General features: G+C 50.3%; 1 protein-coding gene across 1 annotated transcript; it reads left to right on the forward strand.

Moving 5' to 3' along the window:
- Positions 1 to 1,243: 1,243 nt before the first annotated feature.
- Positions 1,244 to 16,172, forward strand: LOC144488132 (mitochondrial import inner membrane translocase subunit Tim10-B-like). The gene is given in 3 exon segments (XM_078206157.1): positions 1,244 to 1,440; positions 1,443 to 1,458; positions 15,912 to 16,172. Coding segments are annotated over 3 exon segments (270 nt in total). The 5' UTR covers positions 1,244 to 1,388; the 3' UTR covers positions 16,114 to 16,172.
- The last annotated feature ends 4,622 nt before the right edge of the window (positions 16,173 to 20,794 follow it).

Below are 20,794 nucleotides of genomic sequence, written 5' to 3' on the forward strand. Positions count from 1 at the left end.
CCACCCCCCTCCTCTCCCCCCACCCCCCTCCTCTCCCCCCACCCCCCTCCTCTCCCCCCACCCCCTCTCCTCTCCCCCCCACCCCCTCTCCTCTCCCCCCACCCCCTCTCCTCTCCCCCCACCCCCTCTCCTCTCCCCCCAACCCCCCACCCTCCCACCTCTTCCCCCCCACCACCCCCCCCCACCTCCTCTCCCCCCACCCATAGCACGGTAGCACAGTGGTTAGCACTGCTGCCTCACAGCGCCAGGGACCTGGGTTCGATTCCCGGCTTGGGTCACTGTCTGTGTGGAGTTTGCACATTCTCCTCGTGTCTGCGTGGGTTTCCTCCGGGTGCTCCGGTTTCCTCCCACAGTCCAAAGATGTGCGGGTTAGGTTGATTGGCCAGGTTAAAAATTGCCCCTTAGAATCCTGAGATGCATAGGTTAGAGGGATTAGCGGGTAAAATATGTCGGGATATGGGGGTAGGGTCTGGGTGGGATTGTGGTCGGTGCAGACTCGATGGGCCGAATGGCCTCTTTCTGTACTGTAGGGTTTCTATGATTTCTATGACCCCCTCTCCCCCCACCCACATCTTCACAGACTTGGGCACTGGGATGAGAGGAAGTAAAGAGATCTCCAATGGAGGGATTTGGCTAAATGTGTGTCCCCTGAGAAATGAGGAAGTTGGTTGCAGTACCTCTCCTGCCCACCAGCTGCAGCTGGCGCTGTTAACACTCTTGGTTCACTCCTGTCGCACTGCACCCTCCTTGTCAAAGCCGGCGGCCACCGTTCGCCGCCCCGCACCGGAAGCCATCTTTGTGCGGGGCAAAGGCGTAAAACTGAGAGGCAATAATTCAAAACAATTTTTAAAAAAACTATAAACCGTTTGCGATCTGTTTTATCTCAATACGTGGAGGTAGAATGATCTGTTTGAAGCTATTTTGGGGGCGTTTTGCTCTCGTGCCTGCCCCGCACAAAGATGGCGGCGGCCGCCTCTGCCCTCCGCGGGGGGTTTAAATAAAGTATTGAAGGGCCAACGGAATTAATGATTTTATTTTCCTTTTCCGGCACCAAAGTCGGCAAACCGCCTCAGTTTGTGTCTTTATGGGAGGACAGGGAGCTCCTGGCGGCCCCAGAAGTGAAAATTGATTTAAGGGGTGTGACCATTTTTCTTCAATGATCTTTATTGTTCCAGAGCTGGAGGACAAAGCCCATGTGGAGAGACAGCAGAGTGAGTGTTGCTGCAGGCAGTACATTGCACCCAGGCAGCCCTGCTGCATTCAAGGCTTTCCTCAGCCTCACTCTGTTATTAATGCCTTCTTTCTCTCTTTTTGCTGCCCCCTCGCTCCAACAGGAAGGTTGCCATTGACGACAAGGCTGCCCACCCAACCCAACCCTCATCGCTACCATGGACCCCCTCAAGGCGCAGCAGTTGGCAGCGGAGCTGGAGGTGGAGATGATGCGGACATGTACAACAGGTGGGTCGCGGCGGCCTCTGGTGCCCCAGGGTTGGCCGGGTTGACGTGTGTGCCCTCTGACCCCTGGATTTGGGGGTTGTGGGGGGGAGTCAGAGTGCCCATTGGGAGTGGGTGTGCCCTCTGACCCCTGGGCCTGGGGATCGGGGGGGGGGGGGGGGGGGGTCAGAGTGCCCATTGGGAGTGGGTGTGCCCTCTGACCCCTGGGCCTGGGGATCGGGGGGGGGTCAGAGTGCCCATTGGGAGTGGGTGTGCCCTCTGACCCCTGGGCCTGGGGATCGGGGGGGGGGGGGGGGGGGGTCAGAGTGCCCATTGGGTAGGGGGGAGTGGGTGTGCCCTTGGACCCCTGGGTCTGGGGATCGGGGGTGGAGGGGGGTCAGAGTGCCCATTGGGTAGGGGGGAGCAGGCATGCCCTCTGACCCCTGCATCAGTGAGCGGGTGTCCCCTCTGATCCCTGCATCGGGGGAGTTTAAGTTTATTTGTTAGTGCTGGAGTATTGTGTGCAGTTTTGGTCTCCTTATCTGAGGAAGGATGTCCTTGCTATAGAGGGAGCGCAGCGAAGGTTTACCAGGCTGATTCCTGGGATGGCAGCTCTGTCATATGAGGAGAGACTAAGTGGGTTAGGATTATATTCACTGGAGTTTCGAAGAGTGAGAGGGGATCTGATAGAAACTTATAAAATTCTAACAGGGTTAGACAGGGTAGATTCAGAAAGAATGTTCCGATGGTGGGGGGAGTCCAGAACTAGGGGTCAGAGTTTGAGGATAAGGGGGAAACCTTTTAGGACTGAGGTGAGGAGAAATTTCTTCACCCAGAGGGTGGTGAATGTGTGGAATTCACTCCCACAGAAAGTAGTTGAGGCCAAAACGTTGTGTGATTTCAGGAAGAAATTAGATGTCGCTCTTGGGGCGAAAGGGATCGAGGGATATGGGGGGAAGGGGGGGAATCAGGATATTGAATTTGATGATCAGCGTGATTCCAAATAAACCTGTTGGACTTTAACTTGGTGTTGTGAGACTTCATTGGTCAGAACATTGAATACAGGAGTTGGAATGTCTTGTTGAAGTTGTACAAGACATTGGTAAGGCCACACTTGGAATACTGTGTGCAGTTCTGGTCACCCTATTATAGAAAGGATATTATTAAACTAGAAAGAGTGCAGAAAAGATTTACTCGGATGCTACCGGGACTTGATGAATTGAGTTAGGAGAGTCTGGATAAGAACATAAGAAATAGGAGCAGGAGTCGGCCATCTCGCCCCTCGAGCCTGCCCCGCCATTCAATAAGATCATGGCTGATCTGATAGTGGTTTAGTTCCACTTACCCGCCCGCTCCCCATAACCCTTATTGATCAGAAATCTATCTACCTGTGACTTAAACATATTCAGCGAGGTAGCCTCCACTGCTTCAATGGGCAGAGAATTCCAAAGATTCACTACCCTCTGAGAGAAGAAGTTCCTCCTCAACTCTGTTCTAAACTGACTCCCCCGTATTTTGAGGCTATGCCCCCTAGTTCTTGTTTCCATTGTAAGTGGAAATAACCTCGCTGCTTCTACCCTGTCGAGTCCCTTCATTATCTTATATGTCTCTATAAGATCTCCCCTCAACCTTCTAAACTCCAACGAGTACAGGCTCAATCTACTCAGTCTCTCCTCATAAGCTAACCCCCTCATCTCCGGTATCAACCTGGTGAACCTTCTCTGTACTCCGTCCAAGGCCAATATATCCTTCCGCAAACAAGGGGACAGAAATTGCACACAGTACTCCAGTTGCGGCCTCACCAGTACCCTGTACAGTTGCAGCAAGACCTCCCTGCTTTTATATTCTATCCCCCTCGCGATAAAGGCCAACATTCCATTTGCCTTCTTGATTACCTGCTGCACCTGCAGACTGAGTTTTTGCGATTCATGCACAAGGACCCCCAGGTCCCTCTGCACAGTAGCATGATGTAATTTTTCACCATTTAAATAATAGTCCATTTTACTATTATTCCTTCCAAAGTGGATAACCTCACACTTACCAACGTTATACTCCATCTGCCAGATCCTCGCCCACTCACTTAGCCTATCCAAATCTCTCTGCAGAGTTTCCGCATCCTCCACGCAATTCACTTTCCCACTTATCTTTGTGTCATCCGCAAACTTTGTTACCCTACACTCGGTCCCCTCCTCCAGATCGTCTATGTAAATGGTAAACAATTGAGGCCCCAGCACCGATCCCTGCGGCACGCCACTGGTCACCAACTGCCAACCAGAAAAGCACCCATTTATTCCAACTCTCTGCTTCCTGTTGGATAGCCAATCCTCAATCCACGCTAACACTTCACCCCCAACTCCGTGTACCCCAATCTTCTGCAGCAATCTTTTGTGAGGAACCTTATCGAACGCCTTCTGGAAATCCAAAAACACCACATCCACCGGTTCCCCTCTGTCAACCGCACTCGTTACATCTTCATAAAAATCCAGTAAATTCGTCAAACACAACTTTCCCTTCATGAATCCATGCTGCGTCTGCTTGATCGAACCATTTTTTTCCAGGAGTCCTGCTATTTCTTCTTTAATGATGGATTCCAGCAATTTCCCAACTACGGACGTTAAGCTAACCGGCCTGTAGTTACCCGCCTTTTGTCTACCTCCATTTTTAAACAGTGGCGTCACATTAGCTGTTTTCCAATCAGCCGGCACTTCCCCAGAGTCCAGCAAATTTTGATAAATTACAACCAACGCATCCGCTGTGACTTCTGCCATTTCTTTCAGTCCCCTGGGATGCATTCCATCCGGACCCGGGGATTGTCTACCTTCTGTCCCATTAGCCTACCCAGCACTGCCTCTTTAGTAATAGTGATCGTTTTAAGGACCTCACCCCCTACAGTCCCATGACCATCAATTTTCGGTAAGGTATTTGTGTCCTCTACCGTGAAGACCGACACAAAAAACTTGTTTAAGGCCTCGGCCATTTCCTCGTTCCCCATTATTAAATCCCCCTTCACGTCTTCCAAGGGTCCAACATTTACTTTAGCCACTCTATTCCTTTTTATATATTTGTAAAAACTTTTACTATCAGTTTTTATATTTTGTGCTAGTTTAGTTTCATAATCTATCTTTTCTTTATCGCTTTCTTAGTAGTTCTTTGTTATTTTTTAAAGCTTTCCCAATCTTCTAATTCCCCACTAGTTTTGGCCACTCTGTATGCATTGGTTTTTAATTTAATACTCTCCTTTATTTCCTTCGTTATCCACGGCTGGTTATCCCTTTTCTTACATTCCTTCTTCATCTCCGGAATATATTTTTGCTGAGTACTGAGAAAAATCTCCTTAAAAATCCGCCACTGTTGCTCAGCTGTCCTACCAACTAGTCTGCGCTCCCAGTTTACATTAGCCAATTCTGCCCTCATCCTATTGTACTCCCCTCTGTTCAAGCAGAGGACACTGGTTTGGGACCCTACTTTCTCACCCTCCATTTGTATTAGAAATTCAACCATATTGTGATCACTCATTCCAAGAGGATCCCTCACAAGAAGATCATTAATTTTACCTGTCTCATTTCACAGGACCAGATCCAAGATAGCTTGCTCCTTCTGTAACATACTGTTCGAGGAAACTATCCCGACAGCATTCTAAGAACTCTTCCTCAAGGCCACCGCGTCCGACTTGAGTCACCCAATCAATATGCAGGTTAAAATCCCCCATGATTATTGCTGTTCCGTTTTTGCACGCATCCATTATTTGCTTGTTTATAGCCCGACCCACCTCAAAGTTATTATTTGGGGGCCTATAGCCCACGCCCACCAGTGACTTTCTCCCCTTACTATTCCTTATCTCCACCCACAACGATTCCACATTCTGCTCCTTCGAGCCTATATCGTCTCTCACTACCGCCCTGATGTTATCTTTAATTAACAGAGCTACCCCACCTCCCTTTCCTTCTTGTCTATCCTTCCGAAATGTCTGATACCCCTGGATATTCAGTTCCCAGTCCTGGTCACCCTGCAACCACGTTTCTGTAATGGCCACTCGATCATACCCATTTGTACTGATTTGTGCCGTCAACTCATTCACTTTGTTTCGAATGCTACGTGCATTCAGGTAAAGTGTCTTTATGTTAGCCTTTATATGGACCCGATTTGTTAGTGCATTCTTTTGATTGCACGCTCTGTCCCTACCTGTCGCAAACTGGTTATCCTTCCCCAGACCATCTCCTTGCACTGCGTTGAACACCTCCCTTCTTGTGTTTGTCAACTTTTTTACTTCAGCATTCACAAAGGAGAGGGACATGTTGACTGGTAGCGTTTGACAAAGTCCCTCATGGTAGGCTGGTGAAAAAGGTTGGATCTCATGGGATAAAGGGGGAGGTGGCTAGATGGGTGGAGAACTGGCTTGGTCACAGAAGACAGAGGGTGGGAGTGGAAGGGTCTTTTTCCGGCTGGATGCCTGTGACTAGTGGTATACCGCAGGGCTCTGTATTGGGACCTCTGCTGTTTGTGATTTATATAAACGATCTGGAAGAAGGTGTAACTGGGGTGATCAGTAAGTTTGCGGACGACACGAAAATGGCTGGACTTGCAGATAGTGAGGAGCATTGTCAGAGGCTACAGAAGGATATAGATAGGCTGGAAATTTGGGCAAAGAAATGGCAGATGGAGTTCAATCCTGATAAATGCGAAGTGAAGCATTTTGGTAGAAATAATGTAGGGAGGAGCTATACGATAAATGGCAGAACCATAAAGGGTGTAGATACGCAGAGGGACCTGGGTGTGCAAGTCACAGGTGGAGAAGGTGGTGAAGAAGGCATATGGCATGCTTGCCTTTATAGGACGGGGCATAGAGTATAAAAGTTGGGGTCTGATGTTGCAGATGTATAGAACGTTGGTTCGGCCGCATTTGGAATACTGCGTCCAGTTCTGGTCGCCACACTACCAGAAGGACGTGGAGGCTTTGGAGAGAGTACAGAGGAGGTTTACCAGGATGTTGCCTGGTATGGAGGGGCTTAGTTATGAGGAGAGATTGGGTAAACTGGGGTTGTTCTCCCTGGAAAGACGGAGGATGAGGGGTGACTTAATAGAGGTGTATAAAATTATGAAAGGCATAGATAGGGTGAACGGTGGGAAGCTTTTCCCCAGGTCGGTGGTGACGTTCACGAGGGGTCATAGGTTCAAGGTGAAGGGGGGGAGGTTTAACACGGATATCAGAAGGACATATTTTACACAGAGGGTGGTGGGGGCCTGGAATGCGCTGCCGGGCAAGGTGGTGGAGGCGGACACACTGGGAACGTTTAAGACTTATCTAGCTAGCCACATGAATGGAGTGAGAATGGAAGGATACAAAAGAATGGTCTAGTTTGGACCAGGGAGCGGCATGGGCTTGGAGGGCCGAAGGGCCTGTTCCTGTGCTGTTTTGTTCTTTGTTCTTTGTTAGAGAGATGTGTTGACCCGTTAGAAAAAATCTCAATTACAAGGGAGGAAGTGTTAGGTTTTTTAGGAAACATTAAGACAGACAAATCCCCAGGGCCAGATGGCATCTATCCTAGACTCCTCAGGGAGGCGAGAGATGCAATTGCTGGGCCTCTAACAGAAATCTTTGTCTCTTCACTGGACACAGGTGAGGTCCCAGAGGATTGGAGGATAGCAAATGTGGTCCTGTTATTTAAGAAGGGTAGCAAGGATAACCCGGGTAATTATAGGCCGGTGAGCTTGACGTCCGAGGTAGGGAAGTTGTTGGAGAAGATTCTTAGAGATAGGATATATGCGCATTTAGAACTGAATAATCTCATTGGTGATAGACAGCATGGTTTTGTACGAGGGAGGTCATGCCTCACAAATTTGGTTGAGTTTTTTGAGGAGGTGACAAAAACGATTGATGAGGGAAGGGCCGTGGATGTCGTCTATATGGATTTTAGTAAAGCGTTTGACAAGGTCCCTCATGGCAGGCTGGTGCAAAAGGTTAAATCTCACGGGATAAAAGGTGAGCTAGCTAGATGGGTGGAGAACTGGCTTAGCCATAGAAGACAGAGGGTAGCAGTGGAGGGGTCTTTTTCCGGTTGGAGGTCTGTGACTAGTGGTGTTCCGCAGGGCTCTGTACTGGGACCTCTGCTGTTTGTGATATATATAAATGATTTGGAGGAAGATGTAGCTGGTGTGATCAGTAAGTTTGCGGATGACACGAAGATTGCTGGAGTTGCGGATAGTGATGAACATTGTCAGAGAATACAGCAGGATATAGATAGGCTGGAACATTGGGCGGAGAAATGGCAGATGGAATTTAATCCAGATAAATGTGAAGTGATGCATTTCGGTAGATCTAATGTAAGGGGGAGCTATACAATAAATGGCAGAACCATCAGGAGTATAGACACACAGAGGGACCTGGGTGTACAAGTCCACAGATCCTTAAAGGTGGCAGCACAGATGGAGAGGGTGGTGAAGAGGGCATATGGCATGCTTGCCTTTATTGGACGGGGCATAGAATATAAAAGTTGGCATATGATGTTGCGGCTGTATAGAACGATGGTTAGGCCACATTTGGAATACTGCGTCCAGTTCTGGTCGCCGCACTACCAGAAGGACGTGGAGGCTTTGGAGAGAGTGCAGAGAAGGTTTACCAGGATGTTGCCTGGTATGGATGGTCTTAGCTATGAGGAGAGATTGAGTAAACTGGGGTTGTTCTCCCTGGAAAGACGGAGGATGAGGGGCGACCTAATAGAGGTGTATAAAATTATGAAGGGATAGATAGAGTGAACAGTGGGAAGCTTTTTCCCAGGTCGGAGGTGACTAACACAAGGGGTCAAGGGTTCAAGGTGAGGGGGGGGCAAGGTTCAACACAGATGTCAGGGGGAGGTATTTTACACAGAGGGTGGTGGGGGCCTGGAATGCACTGCCAAGCAAGGTGATTGAGGCGGACACGCTGGGATCGTTTAAGACTTATCCAGATAGCCACATGAACAGACTGGGAATAGAGGGATACAGACGAATGGTCTAGTTGGGCACATGAGCGGCGCAGGCTTGGAGGGCCGAAGGGTCTGTTCCTGTGCTGTATTGTTCTTTGTTCTTTGTATTCTGCCTGAGCCCTTGACTCCTTTAACTAGATGAATGTCCTCATCATTAACCCTCACTCGTACCCTCTCCTTTACCTTTGATTTTGTAATTCCCCTGAACTCTTCCCCCCCCCCCCCCCCCCCCACTATTTAGTTTAAAGCCCTATTTACAGCCCTGGTTACGATTCGCCAGGACTCTGGTCCCAGCACGATTCAGACGAAGACCATCCCATCTGAACAGGTCCCCTCTTCCCCAATACTGGTGCCAATGTCCCATGAATTCAAACCCATTCCTCCCACACCAATCCTTGAGCCACGCATTTACCTCCTTAATCTTATAGACCCTGCGCCAATTCGCTTGTGGCTCAGGTAGTAATCCAGAGATTACCACCCTGTTGGTTCTGCTTTTTAATTTGGCTCCTAGCTTTTCATACTCCCTCTGCAGAACCCCTGTTCCTGTTCTGCCTATATCGTTGGCACCTACGTGGACCACTACAACTGGATTCTTACCCTCCCACTCCAGGTTCCTCTGCAGCCCAGATGAGATATCCTGGACCCGAGCACCAGGCAGGCAACACAACCTACGGGATTCTCGATCCTGGTCACGGAGAACAGTGTCAATGCCCCTAACTACACTATCCCCAATTACCACTACATTTCTTTTGTCTTCCTCCACCTGAATGGCTCCCTGTACCACAGTGCCGTGGGCAGTTTGCTCATCCTCCTTGCAGTCCCCGTTCCCGTCCACACAGGGAGCAAGAATCTCAAACCTGTTGTACAGATTCAGGGACTGAGGCTCTTGGGACTCTACCTTCTGGATCCCACTTCCTGCCGCCTTCTTCCCACTTCCTGCCTCACTCACAGCCACACCCTCTTGTCCCTGACCCCCGGCTGAATTAGTTAGTCTAAGGGGTGTGACTGCCTCCTGAAACACAGTGTCCAGGTAACTCTCCCCCTCCCTGATATGTCGCAGTGTCTGAAGCCCAGACTCCAGCTCATCAACCCTGAGCCGGAGTTCCTCAAGCAACCAACACTGACTGCAGACATGCTCACTGGGAACCAGTCCTCCAGCTCCCACATCATGCAGAAACAACACATCACATGACCCTCCAACCCAATTTTTTCTCTGGAGCGTAGGAGGCTGAGGGGTGACCTTATAGAGGTCTATAAAATAATGAGGGGCACAGATCAGCTAGACAGTCAATATCTTTTCCCAAAGGTAGGGGAGTCTAAAACTAGAGGGCATAGGTTTAAGGTGAGAGGGGAGAGATACAAAAGTGTCCAGAGGGGCAGTTTTTTCACACACAGAGGGTGGCGAGTGTCTGGAACAAGCTGCCAGAGGCAGTAGTAGAGGCGGGTACAATTTTGTCCTTTAAAAAACATTTAGACAGTTACATGGGTACGATGGGTATCGAGGGATATGGGCCAAACGCGGGCAATTGGGACTAGCTTAGGGATTTAAAAAAAGGCGGCATGGACAAGTTGGGCCGAAGGGCCTGTTTCCATGCTGTAAACCTCTATGATTCTTTGTAACTGTGCCCACCCCAGTCCAATGCCGGCATCACCACATCATGGCTACATTAACACTGCAATGAAGTTGCTGTGAAAATCCCCCAGTCGCCACACTCCGGCGCCTGTTCGGGTAACACTGAGGGAGAATTTAGCACGGCCCAATGCACCTCACAGTCTTTCGGACTGTGGGAGGAAACCGGAGCACCGGGAGGAAACCCACGCAGACACGGGGAGAACGTGCAAACTCCGCACAGACAGTGACCCGAGCCAGGAATCGAACCTGGGTCCCTGGCGCTGTGAGGCAGCAGTGCTAACCCACTGTGCTACCGTGCCGCCCTCTGACCCGGCTGTCGGTGGAGGCAGTGTCCTCTTGGGGCCCCCCCGCCTCATCTATTGGTGGAATGAGTGCGTCCTGTCTCTGCTGGGTGGAGCTGGTGTTGCCACTGTGTCCTCATTGGGAACTGCTTGGTGTACTGGCTTTTCTCCTGTGTAAGAAGTCTCACAACACCAGGTTAAAGTCCAACAGGTTTATTTGGTAGCACAAGCTTTCGGAGCGCTGCCCCTTCATCAGGTGAGTGGGAATTCTGTTCACAAACAGGGCATATAAAGACACAAACTCAATTTACAAAATAATGGTTGGAATGCGAGTCTTTACAGGTAATCAAGTCTTAAAGGTACAGACAATGTGAGTGGAGAGAGGGTTAAGCACAGGTTAAAGAGATGTGTATTGTCTCCAGCCAGGACAGCTAGTGAGATTTTGCAAGCCCAGGCAAGTCGTGGGGGTTACAGATAGTGTGACATGAACCAAGATCCCGGTTTAGGCCGTCCTCATGTGTGCGGAACTTGGCTATCAGTCTCTACTCAGCGACTCTGCGCTGTCATGTGTCGTGAAGGCCGCCTTGGAGAACGCTTAACCGAAGATCAGAGGCTGAATGCCCGTGACCGCTGAAGTGTTCCCCAACAGGAAGAGAACACTCCTGCCTGGTGATTGTCGAGCGGTGTTCATTCATCCATTGTCGTAGCGTCTGCATGGTCTCCCCAATGTACCATGCCTCGGGACATCCTTTCCTGCAGCGTATCAGGTAGACAACATCTACCAGGTACACGGTACCTACTCTTGCAACTCGGCCAACGTTGTCTGTGTTCACCCCAGTCCAACGCCGGCATCTCCACATCATTTTCTCCTGTGTGCGGAGGTAGGATTGAGCCGTTCGCAGACTGAATATAGGTTACTTCTGTTGATCTACTCGGATGCCCCCCCCCCCCCCCCCCTCCAGCTCCCCTGTCATCCAGTGAGTAAACACCATAGAACAAAGAACAAAGAACAATACAGCACAGGAACAGGCCGTTCGGCCCTCCAAGCCCGCGCCGCTCCCCGGTCCAGGATTGAATCCTGAATCCAGGATCCCCGCCCAATTTTCCAGCCTATCTACATACCAATATCCTATCCACCGAGCTGTCCCTCACAGCTACGATGCTTTGTTCATCACAACCTATTAACTCACCCCCACCCCCCTATTCCAGACCATGTGATCCCCAGGGAGAGGCGAAAACCCAGAGTGAAAAACCCCAGGGCCAATATGGGGAAGAAAAAAAAAATCTGGGAAATTCCTCTCCGACCCCCTGAGGCGATCGAAACGAGTCCAGGAGATCACAATGGCCCTGATCGGAAAATGCTTCCCAACCCTAGTCATTTCCACTTCCATGAACACCATATGAATTCCCTGCCCCCGAGACAGGTTCCCAACTATCCGCAGTCTCGCTCTGTACTGGCACCAGCAAGATGATCATAGAATGAAGCCTTGAAACGAGAAACAAGGAACAATTAGCCCGCGCCGCTCCCTGGTCCAAACTAGACCACTCTTTTGTATCCCTCCATTCCCACTCCGGTCATATAGCTGTCTAGATAAGTCTTAAACGTTCCCAGTGTGTCCGCCTCCACCACCTTGCCCGGCAACACATTCCAGGCCCCCACGACCCTCTGTGTGAAATATGTCCTTCTGATATCTGTGTTAAACCTCCCCCCCTTCAAAGAACAAAGAACAGTACAGCACAGGAAACAGGCCTTCGGCCCTCCAAGCCTGTGCCGCTCCTTGGTCCAACTAGACCAATCGTTTGTATCCCTCCATTCCCAGGCTGCTCATGTGACTATCCAGGTAAGTCTTAAACGATGTCAGCGTGCCTGCCTCCACCACCCTACTTGGCAGCGCATTCCAGGCTATCAGCTAGAGCTCCTTCAGAACATCACCTGATTTTACCCCAGCGACATCCCTGAGGTACTGACCCTCTGACAGTGCGGCACTCCCTCAGCACTGACCCTCTGACAGTGCGGCACTCCCTCAGCACTGACCCTCTGACAGTGCGGCGCTCCCTCAGCACTGACCCTCTGACAGTGCGGCGCTCCCTCAGTACTGACCCTCTGACAGTGCGGCACTCCCTCAGCACTGACCCTCTGACAGTGCGGCGCTCCCTCAGTACTGACCCTCTGACAGTGCGGCACTCCCTCAGCACTGACCCTCTGACAGTGCGGCACTCCCTCAGCACTGACCCTCTGACAGTGCGGCACTCCCTCAGCACTGACCCTCTGACAGTGCGGCACTCCCTCAGCACTGACCCTCTGACAGTGCGGCACTCCCTCAGCACTGACCCTCTGACAGTGCAGCACTCCCTCAGCACTGACCCTCTGACAGTGCAGCACTCCCTCAGCACTGACCCTCTGACAGTGCGGCGCTCCCTCAGTACTGACCCTCTGACAGTGCGGCACTCCCTCAGCACTGACCCTCTGACAGTGCGGCGCTCCCTCAGCACTGACCCTCTGACAGTGCGGCACTCCCTCAGCACTGACCCTCTGACAGTGCGGCACTCCCTCAGCACTGACCCTCTGACAGTGCGGCACTCCCTCAGTACTGACCCTCTGACAGTGGGGCACTCCCTCAGCACTGACCCTCTGACAGTGGGGCACTCCCTCAGTACTGACCCTCTGACAGTGCGGCACTCCCTCAGCACTGACCCTCTGACAGTGCGGCACTCCCTCAGCACTGACCCTCCGACAGTGCGGCACTCCCTCAGCACTGACCCTCCGACAGTGCGGCACTCCCTCAGCACTGACCCTCTGACAGTGCGGCCCTCCCTCAGCACTGACCCTCTGACAGTGCGGCCCTCCCTCAGCACTGACCCTCTGACAGTGCGGCGCTCCCTCAGCACTGACCCTCTGACAGTGCGGCGCTCCCTCAGCACTGACCCTCTGACAGTGCGGCACTCCCTCAGCACTGACCCTCTGACAGTGCGGCACTCCCTCAGCACTGACCCTCTGACAGTGCGGCACTCCCTCAGCACTGACCCTCTGACAGTGCGGCACTCCCTCAGCACTGACCCTCTGACAGTGCGGCACTCCCTCAGCACTGACCCTCTGACAGTGCGGCACTCCCTCAGCACTGACCCTCTGACAGTGCGGCACTCCCTCAGCACTGACCCTCTGACAGTGCGGCACTCCCTCAGTACTGACCCTCTGACAGTGCGGCACTCCCTCAGCACTGACCCTCTGACAGTGCGGCACTCCCTCAGCACTGACCCTCTGACAGTGCGGCACTCCCTCAGCACTGACCCTCTGACAGTGCGGCACTCCCTCAGCACTGACCCTCTGACACAGGAGCAGAAATAGGCCATTCGTCCCATCGAGTTGCTCCGCTGTTTAATGGCTGATCTGATATGATAATCCTTAACTCCCATTTTCCTGCCTTATCCCCTCGATTCCCTCACTGATTAACAATCTGTCTGTCTCAGCCTGGAACATACTTATCCTCAAACTATGACCCCCTAGACAGGAGGAGGCCATTCGGCCCTTCCAGCCTGCCCCGCCATTCATTTTGATCATGGCTGATCATCAAATTCAATATCCTGATCCCCCCCTTCCCCCCATATCCCTCGATCCCTTTCGCCCCAAGAGCGACATCTAATTTCTTCCTGAAATCACACAACGTTTTGGCCTCAACTACTTTCTGTGGGAGTGAATTCCACACATTCACCACCCTCTGGGTGAAGAAATTTCTCCTCACCTCAGTCCTAAAAGGTTTCCCCCTTATCCTCAAACTCTGACCCCTAGTTCTGGACTCCCCCCACCATCGGGAACATTCTTTCTGAATCTACCCTGTCTAACCCTGTTAGAATTTTATAAATTTCTATCAGATCCCCTCTCACTCTTCTAAACTCCAGTGAATATAATCCGAACCCACTTAGTCTCTCCTCATATGACAGAGCTGCCATCCCAGGAATCAGCCTGGTAAACCTTCGCTGCGCTCCCTCTATAGCAAGGACATCCTTCCTCAGATAAGGAGACCAAAACTGCGCACAATACTCCAGGTGTGGCCTCACCAACGCCCTGTCCAATTGCAGCAAAACATCCCTATCCCGATACTCAAATCCTCTCGCTACGAAGGCCAACATACCATTCACCTTCTTTACTGCCTGCTGTACCTGCGCGCTTACTCTCAGCGACTGATGCACGAGGACTCCAAGGTCTCGCTGAGTATCCGCCTCTCTCAATTCACACCCATTCAGATAATAATCTGTCTTCCTATTGCTGCTACCACAGTGGAGAACCTCACATTTATCCACATTATACTGCATCTGCCATGCAGATACCCACACACTCAGCCTGTCCAAATCACTCTGAAGCATCTGCATCCTCCTCACAGCTCACCCTCCCTCCCAACTTTGTATCATCTGCAAATTTGGAGATAATACATTCAGTTCCCTCTTCCAAATTATTAATATATACATTTGATTTATTATTGTCACATGTTTTGGGATACAGTGAAAAGTATTGTTTCTTGCGCGCTATTCAGACAAAGCATACCGTTCATAGAGAAGGAAAGGAGAGGGTGCAGAATGTGGTGTTACAGTCATAGCTAGGGTGTAGAGAAAGATCAACTTAATATCAGGTCGGTCCATTCAAAAGTCGCAGCAGCAGGGAAGAAGCTGTTCTTGAGTCGGTTGGTCCGTGACCTCAGATTTTTGTATCTTTCTCTCGCTGGAAGAAGGTGGAAGAGAGAATGTCCGGGGTGCGTGGGGTCCTTAATTATGCTGGCTGCTTTTCCCGAGGCAGCGGGAAGTGTAGACAGAGTCAATGGATGGGATGCTGGTTTGCGTGATGGGACTGGGCTACATTCACAACCCTTTGTAGTTCCTTGCGGTCTTGGTCAGAGCAGGAGCCCAGACCAAGCTGTGATACACGGCACGGTAGCACAGTGGTTAGCACTGCTGTTTCACAGCTCCAGGGACCTGGGTTCGATTCCTGGCTTGGGTCACTGTCTGTGGAGTTTGTACATTCTCCCTGTGTCTGCGTGGGTTTCCTCCGGGTGCTCCGGTTTCCTCCCACAGTCCAAAGATGTGCGGGTTAGGTTGATTGGCCATGCTAAAATTGCCCCTTACTGTCCTGAGATGTGTAGGTTAGAGGGATTAGTGGGTAAAATATGTAGGGATATGGGGGTAGGGCCTGGGTGGGATTGTGGTTGGTGCAGACTCGATGGGCCGAATGGCCTCTTTCTGTGCTGTCGGGTTTCTATGATTCTTTCTATGATTCTAACCAGAAAGAATGCTTTCTATGGTGCATCTGTAAAAGCTGGTGAGAGTCGTAGCTGACATGACAAATTTCCTTAGTCTCCTGAGAAAGTAGAGGCGTTGGTGGGGCTTTCTTAACTATAGTGTCGGCATGGGGGGGACCAGACCTTTACTGCCTGCTGTACCTCTTTAGTGGAACGGTCTCTCGTGGAGAGGGCGGGGATGCTGGGACATTAACCTTTCACCTTTATTTTGTTAAGAGGCCAAGTTCAAACTGTGATTATTGTTGAGGAAGGTTTGTGAGTGATCACTCTTCTCAGCTGCCATCTTTGTTTCTGTTTCCCCCCCCCCTTACAGAATGACCCACGCCTGCCATCGCAAGTGCGTCCCACCTCACTACAAGGAGGCCGAGCTCTCGAAGGGCGAATCGGTCTGCCTCGACCGCTGCGTGGCCAAGTACCTGGACATTCACGAGCGCATGGGTAAGAAGCTGACGGACCTGTCCATGCAGGATGAGGAGTTAATGAAGAGGATGCAGCAGGGTGGCGTGGCACAGTGACACAACAGCGGCAGCAACAGGCAAACCCCAATCAATAAACTCTACCCTTCGCAACCGTGCCACACCCGCCTTTTCATTGTTACGGGGCTGGGGGGTGGGTGGGGGTGGAACAGGGTTGGTCAAGGAAGAGAAGTTTCAACTCATGTCCATAAACCATCGAAGACCATCCCTCTAACCCCCTAACTCTCCCATCGAAGACCCTCCCTCTAATCCCCTAACTCTCCCATCGAAGACCATCCCTCTAATCCCCTAACTCTCCATCGAAGACCCTCCCTCTAATCCCCTAACTCTCCCATCGAAGACCCTCCCTCTAATCCCCTAACTCTCCCATCGAAGACCATCCCTCTAATCCCCTAACTCTCCATCGAAGACCATCCCTCTAATCCCCTAACTCTCCCATCGAAGACCATCCCTCTAATCCCCTAACTCTCCCATCGAAGACCATCCCTCTAATCCCCTAACTCTCCCATCGAAGACCATCCCTCTAATCCCCTAACTCTCCCATCGAAGACCATCCCTCTAATCCCCTAACTCTCCATCGAAGACCCTCCCTCTAATCCCCTAACTCTCCCATCGAAGACCATCCCTCTAATCCCCTAACTCTCCCATCGAAGACCATCCCTCTAATCCCCTAACTCTCCCATCGAAGACCATCCCTCTAATCCCCTAACTCTCCATCGAAAACCCTCCCTCTAATCCCCTAACTCTCCCATCGAAGACCATCCCTCTAATCCCCTAACTCTCCATCGAAGACCCTCCCTCTAATCCCCTAACTCTCCCATCGAAGACCCTCCCTCTAATCCCCTAACTCTCCCATCGAAGACCATCCCTCTAATCCCCTAACTCTCCATCGAAGACCATCCCTCTAATCCCCTAACTCTCCTATCGAAGACCCCCCTCTAATCCCCTAACACTTCCATCGAAGACCACCCCTCTAATCCCATAACCCTCCCACTGAAGACCCTCCCTCTAATACCCTAACTCTCCCATCGAAGACCATCCCTCTAATCCCCTAACTCTCTCGTCGAAGACCTTCCCTCTAATCCCCTAACTCATCCATCAAACACCATCACTCTGTTCCCCAAACTCCCATCGAAGACCCCCCTCTAATCCCCAAACTCTCCCATCGAAGACCCTCCCTCTAATCCCGAAACTCTCCCATCGAAGACCCTCCCTCTAATCCCGAAACTCTCCCATCGAAGACCATCCCTCTAATCCCCTAACTCTCCCATCGAAGACCCTCCCTCTAATCCCGAAACTCTCCCATCGAAGACCATTCCTCTAATCCCCTAACTCTCCCATCGAAGACCCTCCTCGAATCTTTCCAGTGAAAACAATCCTAGTTTATTCAAACTCTCCTCATAGTCAACACCCTCGAGACCAGGCAACATCCTGGTGAACTTTCTCTGCACTCTCTCCAAAGCTTCCACGTCCGGGTAGTGTGGCGACCAGTGTTATAATTCAGGTTAGACACTCAAGTGTTTTATGGAACTCACCTGATCATAAGATTTGCATCTTGATTTTGGCTGGGATAAGCATGAGATGTTTCACTTCGGGTATAATTTAAATGACCCACTAGGGAGCTTTTACCAATCAATGTTTGTTTAAGAATATAGTTAACATGTATAGTAAGTAAATTAGCAAGAACTTTTATCAATTACAAATAAAACAACCAGGATAATGTATAACCCTTAACAAATATATCTAAGATGTTCCAATCAAACAGAAACTTCCTATAGACAAAATACTCTTTCCACCGGTTTAACAGAGCAAAGACTACTGCTCACGTGATACTGGAACTGAGTCCTTTGGCTGAATACTGCAGTTCTCTTGAGGCGCACACAGCCAGGCTTGGAGTCCGAACAGCTTCCCAGAGCACCAGGGAGAGACTCTGGTCGAGCCACCAACAGCAGATGTTCTACTCCAGGAAGGCAAGAAGCCTTGCTTTCAGCGAAGCAGCAGAATTTCCGAAACCAGGGAAAGAGAGAAACACTTCTGTTCAACTTGATGTCCCTTCTAAAACTAACGCTGCTGCCAGTTAAAACAGAAAAAAGGCTTCAATTCACTCGGAAGGAAAAAAAACTGTCCAAAATACATGACCTTCCTCCTAACAATGCAGGGTCATAAAAGATCCCAGAGTAAAAATGAACAAACCCTGTTCAAGTAGCAATAAAAGGACTTCTACAGACAATGTGGCAACATTGAGCTGCAGAGAACATGATTTTTAAAAAAATCTCTTCAAGGTACACTAACGTCACACCAGAACTGCACGCAATACTCCAAATGTGGCCAAACCAAGGTTTTATATAGCTGCAACATGATTTGCCAACTCCTGGACTCAATGCCCGGCTGATGAAGGCAAGCATGCCATATGCCCTCTTGATCACCTCGACCACCTATGTTACCACTTTTAGGGAACTGTGGACCTGTACGCCCAGATCCCTCTGTATGTTTACAGTTTATTTATTGCTGTCACAAGTAGGCTTACATAAGAACGTAAGAACATAAGAAATAGGAGCAGGAGTAGGCCATCTAGCCCCTCGAGCCTGCCCCGCCATTCAATAAGATCATGGCTGATCTGAAGTGGATCAGTTCCACTTACCCGCCTGATCCCTATAACCCCTAATTCCCTTACCGATCAGGAATCCATCTATCCGTGATTTAAACATATTCAACGAGGTAGCTTCCACCACTTCAGTGGGCAGAGAATTCCAGAGATTCACCACCCTCTGAGAGAAGAAGTTCCTCCTCAACTCTGTCCTAAACTGACCCCCTTTATTTTGAGGCTGTGCCCTCTAGTTCTAGCTTCCTTTCTAAGTGGAAAGAACCTCTCCACCTCTACCCTATCCAGTCCCTTCATTATCTTATAGGTCTCTATAAGATCTCCCCTCAGCCTTCTAAATTCCAATGAATACAAACCCAATCTGCTCAGTCTCTCCTCATAATCAACACCCCTCATCTCTGGTATCAACCTGGTGAACCTTCTCTGCACTCCCTCCAAGGCCAATATATCCTTCCGCAAATAAGGGGACCAATACTGCACACAGTATTCCAGCTGCGGCCTCACCAATGCCCTGTACAGATGCAGCAAGACATCTCTACATTAACACTGCAATGAAGTTACTGTGAAAATCCCCTCGTCGCCACAGTCCGGCGCCTGTTCGGGTACACCGAGGGAGAATGTAGCACGGCCAATGCACCCTAACCAGCACATCTTTCGGACTGTGGGAGGAAACCCCCACGCAGAGATGGGGAAAGCATGCAAACTCCACACAGATAGTCACCCGAGCCGGGAATCGAACCCGGATCCCTGGTGCTGTGAGACAGCAGTGCTAACCACTGTGCCACCGTGCCGCCCAGATCCCTCTGTATGTTAATGTTCCCAAGGGTTCTGCCAGTTACACTATAATTCACACCTCAGTTTGATCGTCCAAAATGCATCACCTCGCATTTGCCCGGATTAAACTCCATCTGCCATTTCTGTGCTCAAGTCTCCAATCTATCTCTATCCTGCTGTGTCCTCTGACAATCCCCGGCTCTATCTGTAACTCCGCCAATCTTCGTGTCATCCACAAACTTACTAATCACATTTTCCTCCAGATCATTTATATAAACTACAAACAACAGAGGTCCCAGCACTGATCCCTGCAGAGCGCCACGAGCTACAGACCTCCATTCTGAAAAACACCCTCCCACCGCTACACCAACATTGCAGTGTTATCTATGGATACAGCCTCAGCCTGTCCAACCTTTCCTCATTAGATAAACTCCCTTATCCCAGGTATCAATGCAATGAACCTTCTCTGAACTGCTTCTAATCTATTTCTATATCCTTTCTTAAATAAGGAGACCAAAGCTGTACACCTAACTCGAGAGTGGCCTCGCCAACGCCTGATACTACCGTACCAAATCACAGAGTCACAGAGGTTTACGGCAGGAAAACAGGCCCTTCGGCCCAACTTGTCCATGCCGGCCCTTTCTTAACCCCTAAGCTAGTCCCAATTGCCCGCGTTTGGCCCATATCTCTCTCTACCCATCTTACCCATGTAATTGTCTAAACGCTTTTTAAAAGATAAAATTGTACCGCCTCTACCACTACCTAGGGTGACGGGTGGCACAGTGGTTAACACTGCTGCCTCACAGTGCCAGGGACCCGGGTTCAATTCCCGGCTTGGGTCACTGTCTGTGTGGAGTTTGCACGTGTCTGCGTGGGTTTCCTCCGGATGCTCCGGTTTCCTCCCACAGTCTAAAAGACGTGCAGGTTAGGTGGGTTGGCCGTGCTAAATTCTCCCTCAGTGTACCCGAACAGGTGCGAGTAGTGGATTTTCACAGTAACTTCATTGCAGTGTAATCCGAGTAAGCCTACTTGTGACACTAATAAATAAACTTAAAAAAAACTCTTACAGCTCGTTCTAGACACTCACCACCCTCTGTGTGAAAGAATTGCCCCTCTGGACCCTTTTGTATCTCTCCCCTCTCACCTTAAACCTATGCCCTCTAGTTTTAGACTCCCCTACCTTTGGGAAAAGATATTGACTATCTCACTGATCTGTGCCCCTCATTATTTTATAGACCTCTATAAGATCATCCCTCAGCCTCCTACGCTCCAGAGAAAAAAGTCCCAGTCTATCCAGCCTCTCCTTATAACTCAAACCATCAAGTCCTGGTAGCATCCTAGTAA

Source organism: Mustelus asterias, unplaced genomic scaffold (genome assembly GCF_964213995.1).
Source record: "Mustelus asterias unplaced genomic scaffold, sMusAst1.hap1.1 HAP1_SCAFFOLD_1320, whole genome shotgun sequence".
NCBI classification, from domain to species: domain Eukaryota; kingdom Metazoa; phylum Chordata; class Chondrichthyes; order Carcharhiniformes; family Triakidae; genus Mustelus; species Mustelus asterias.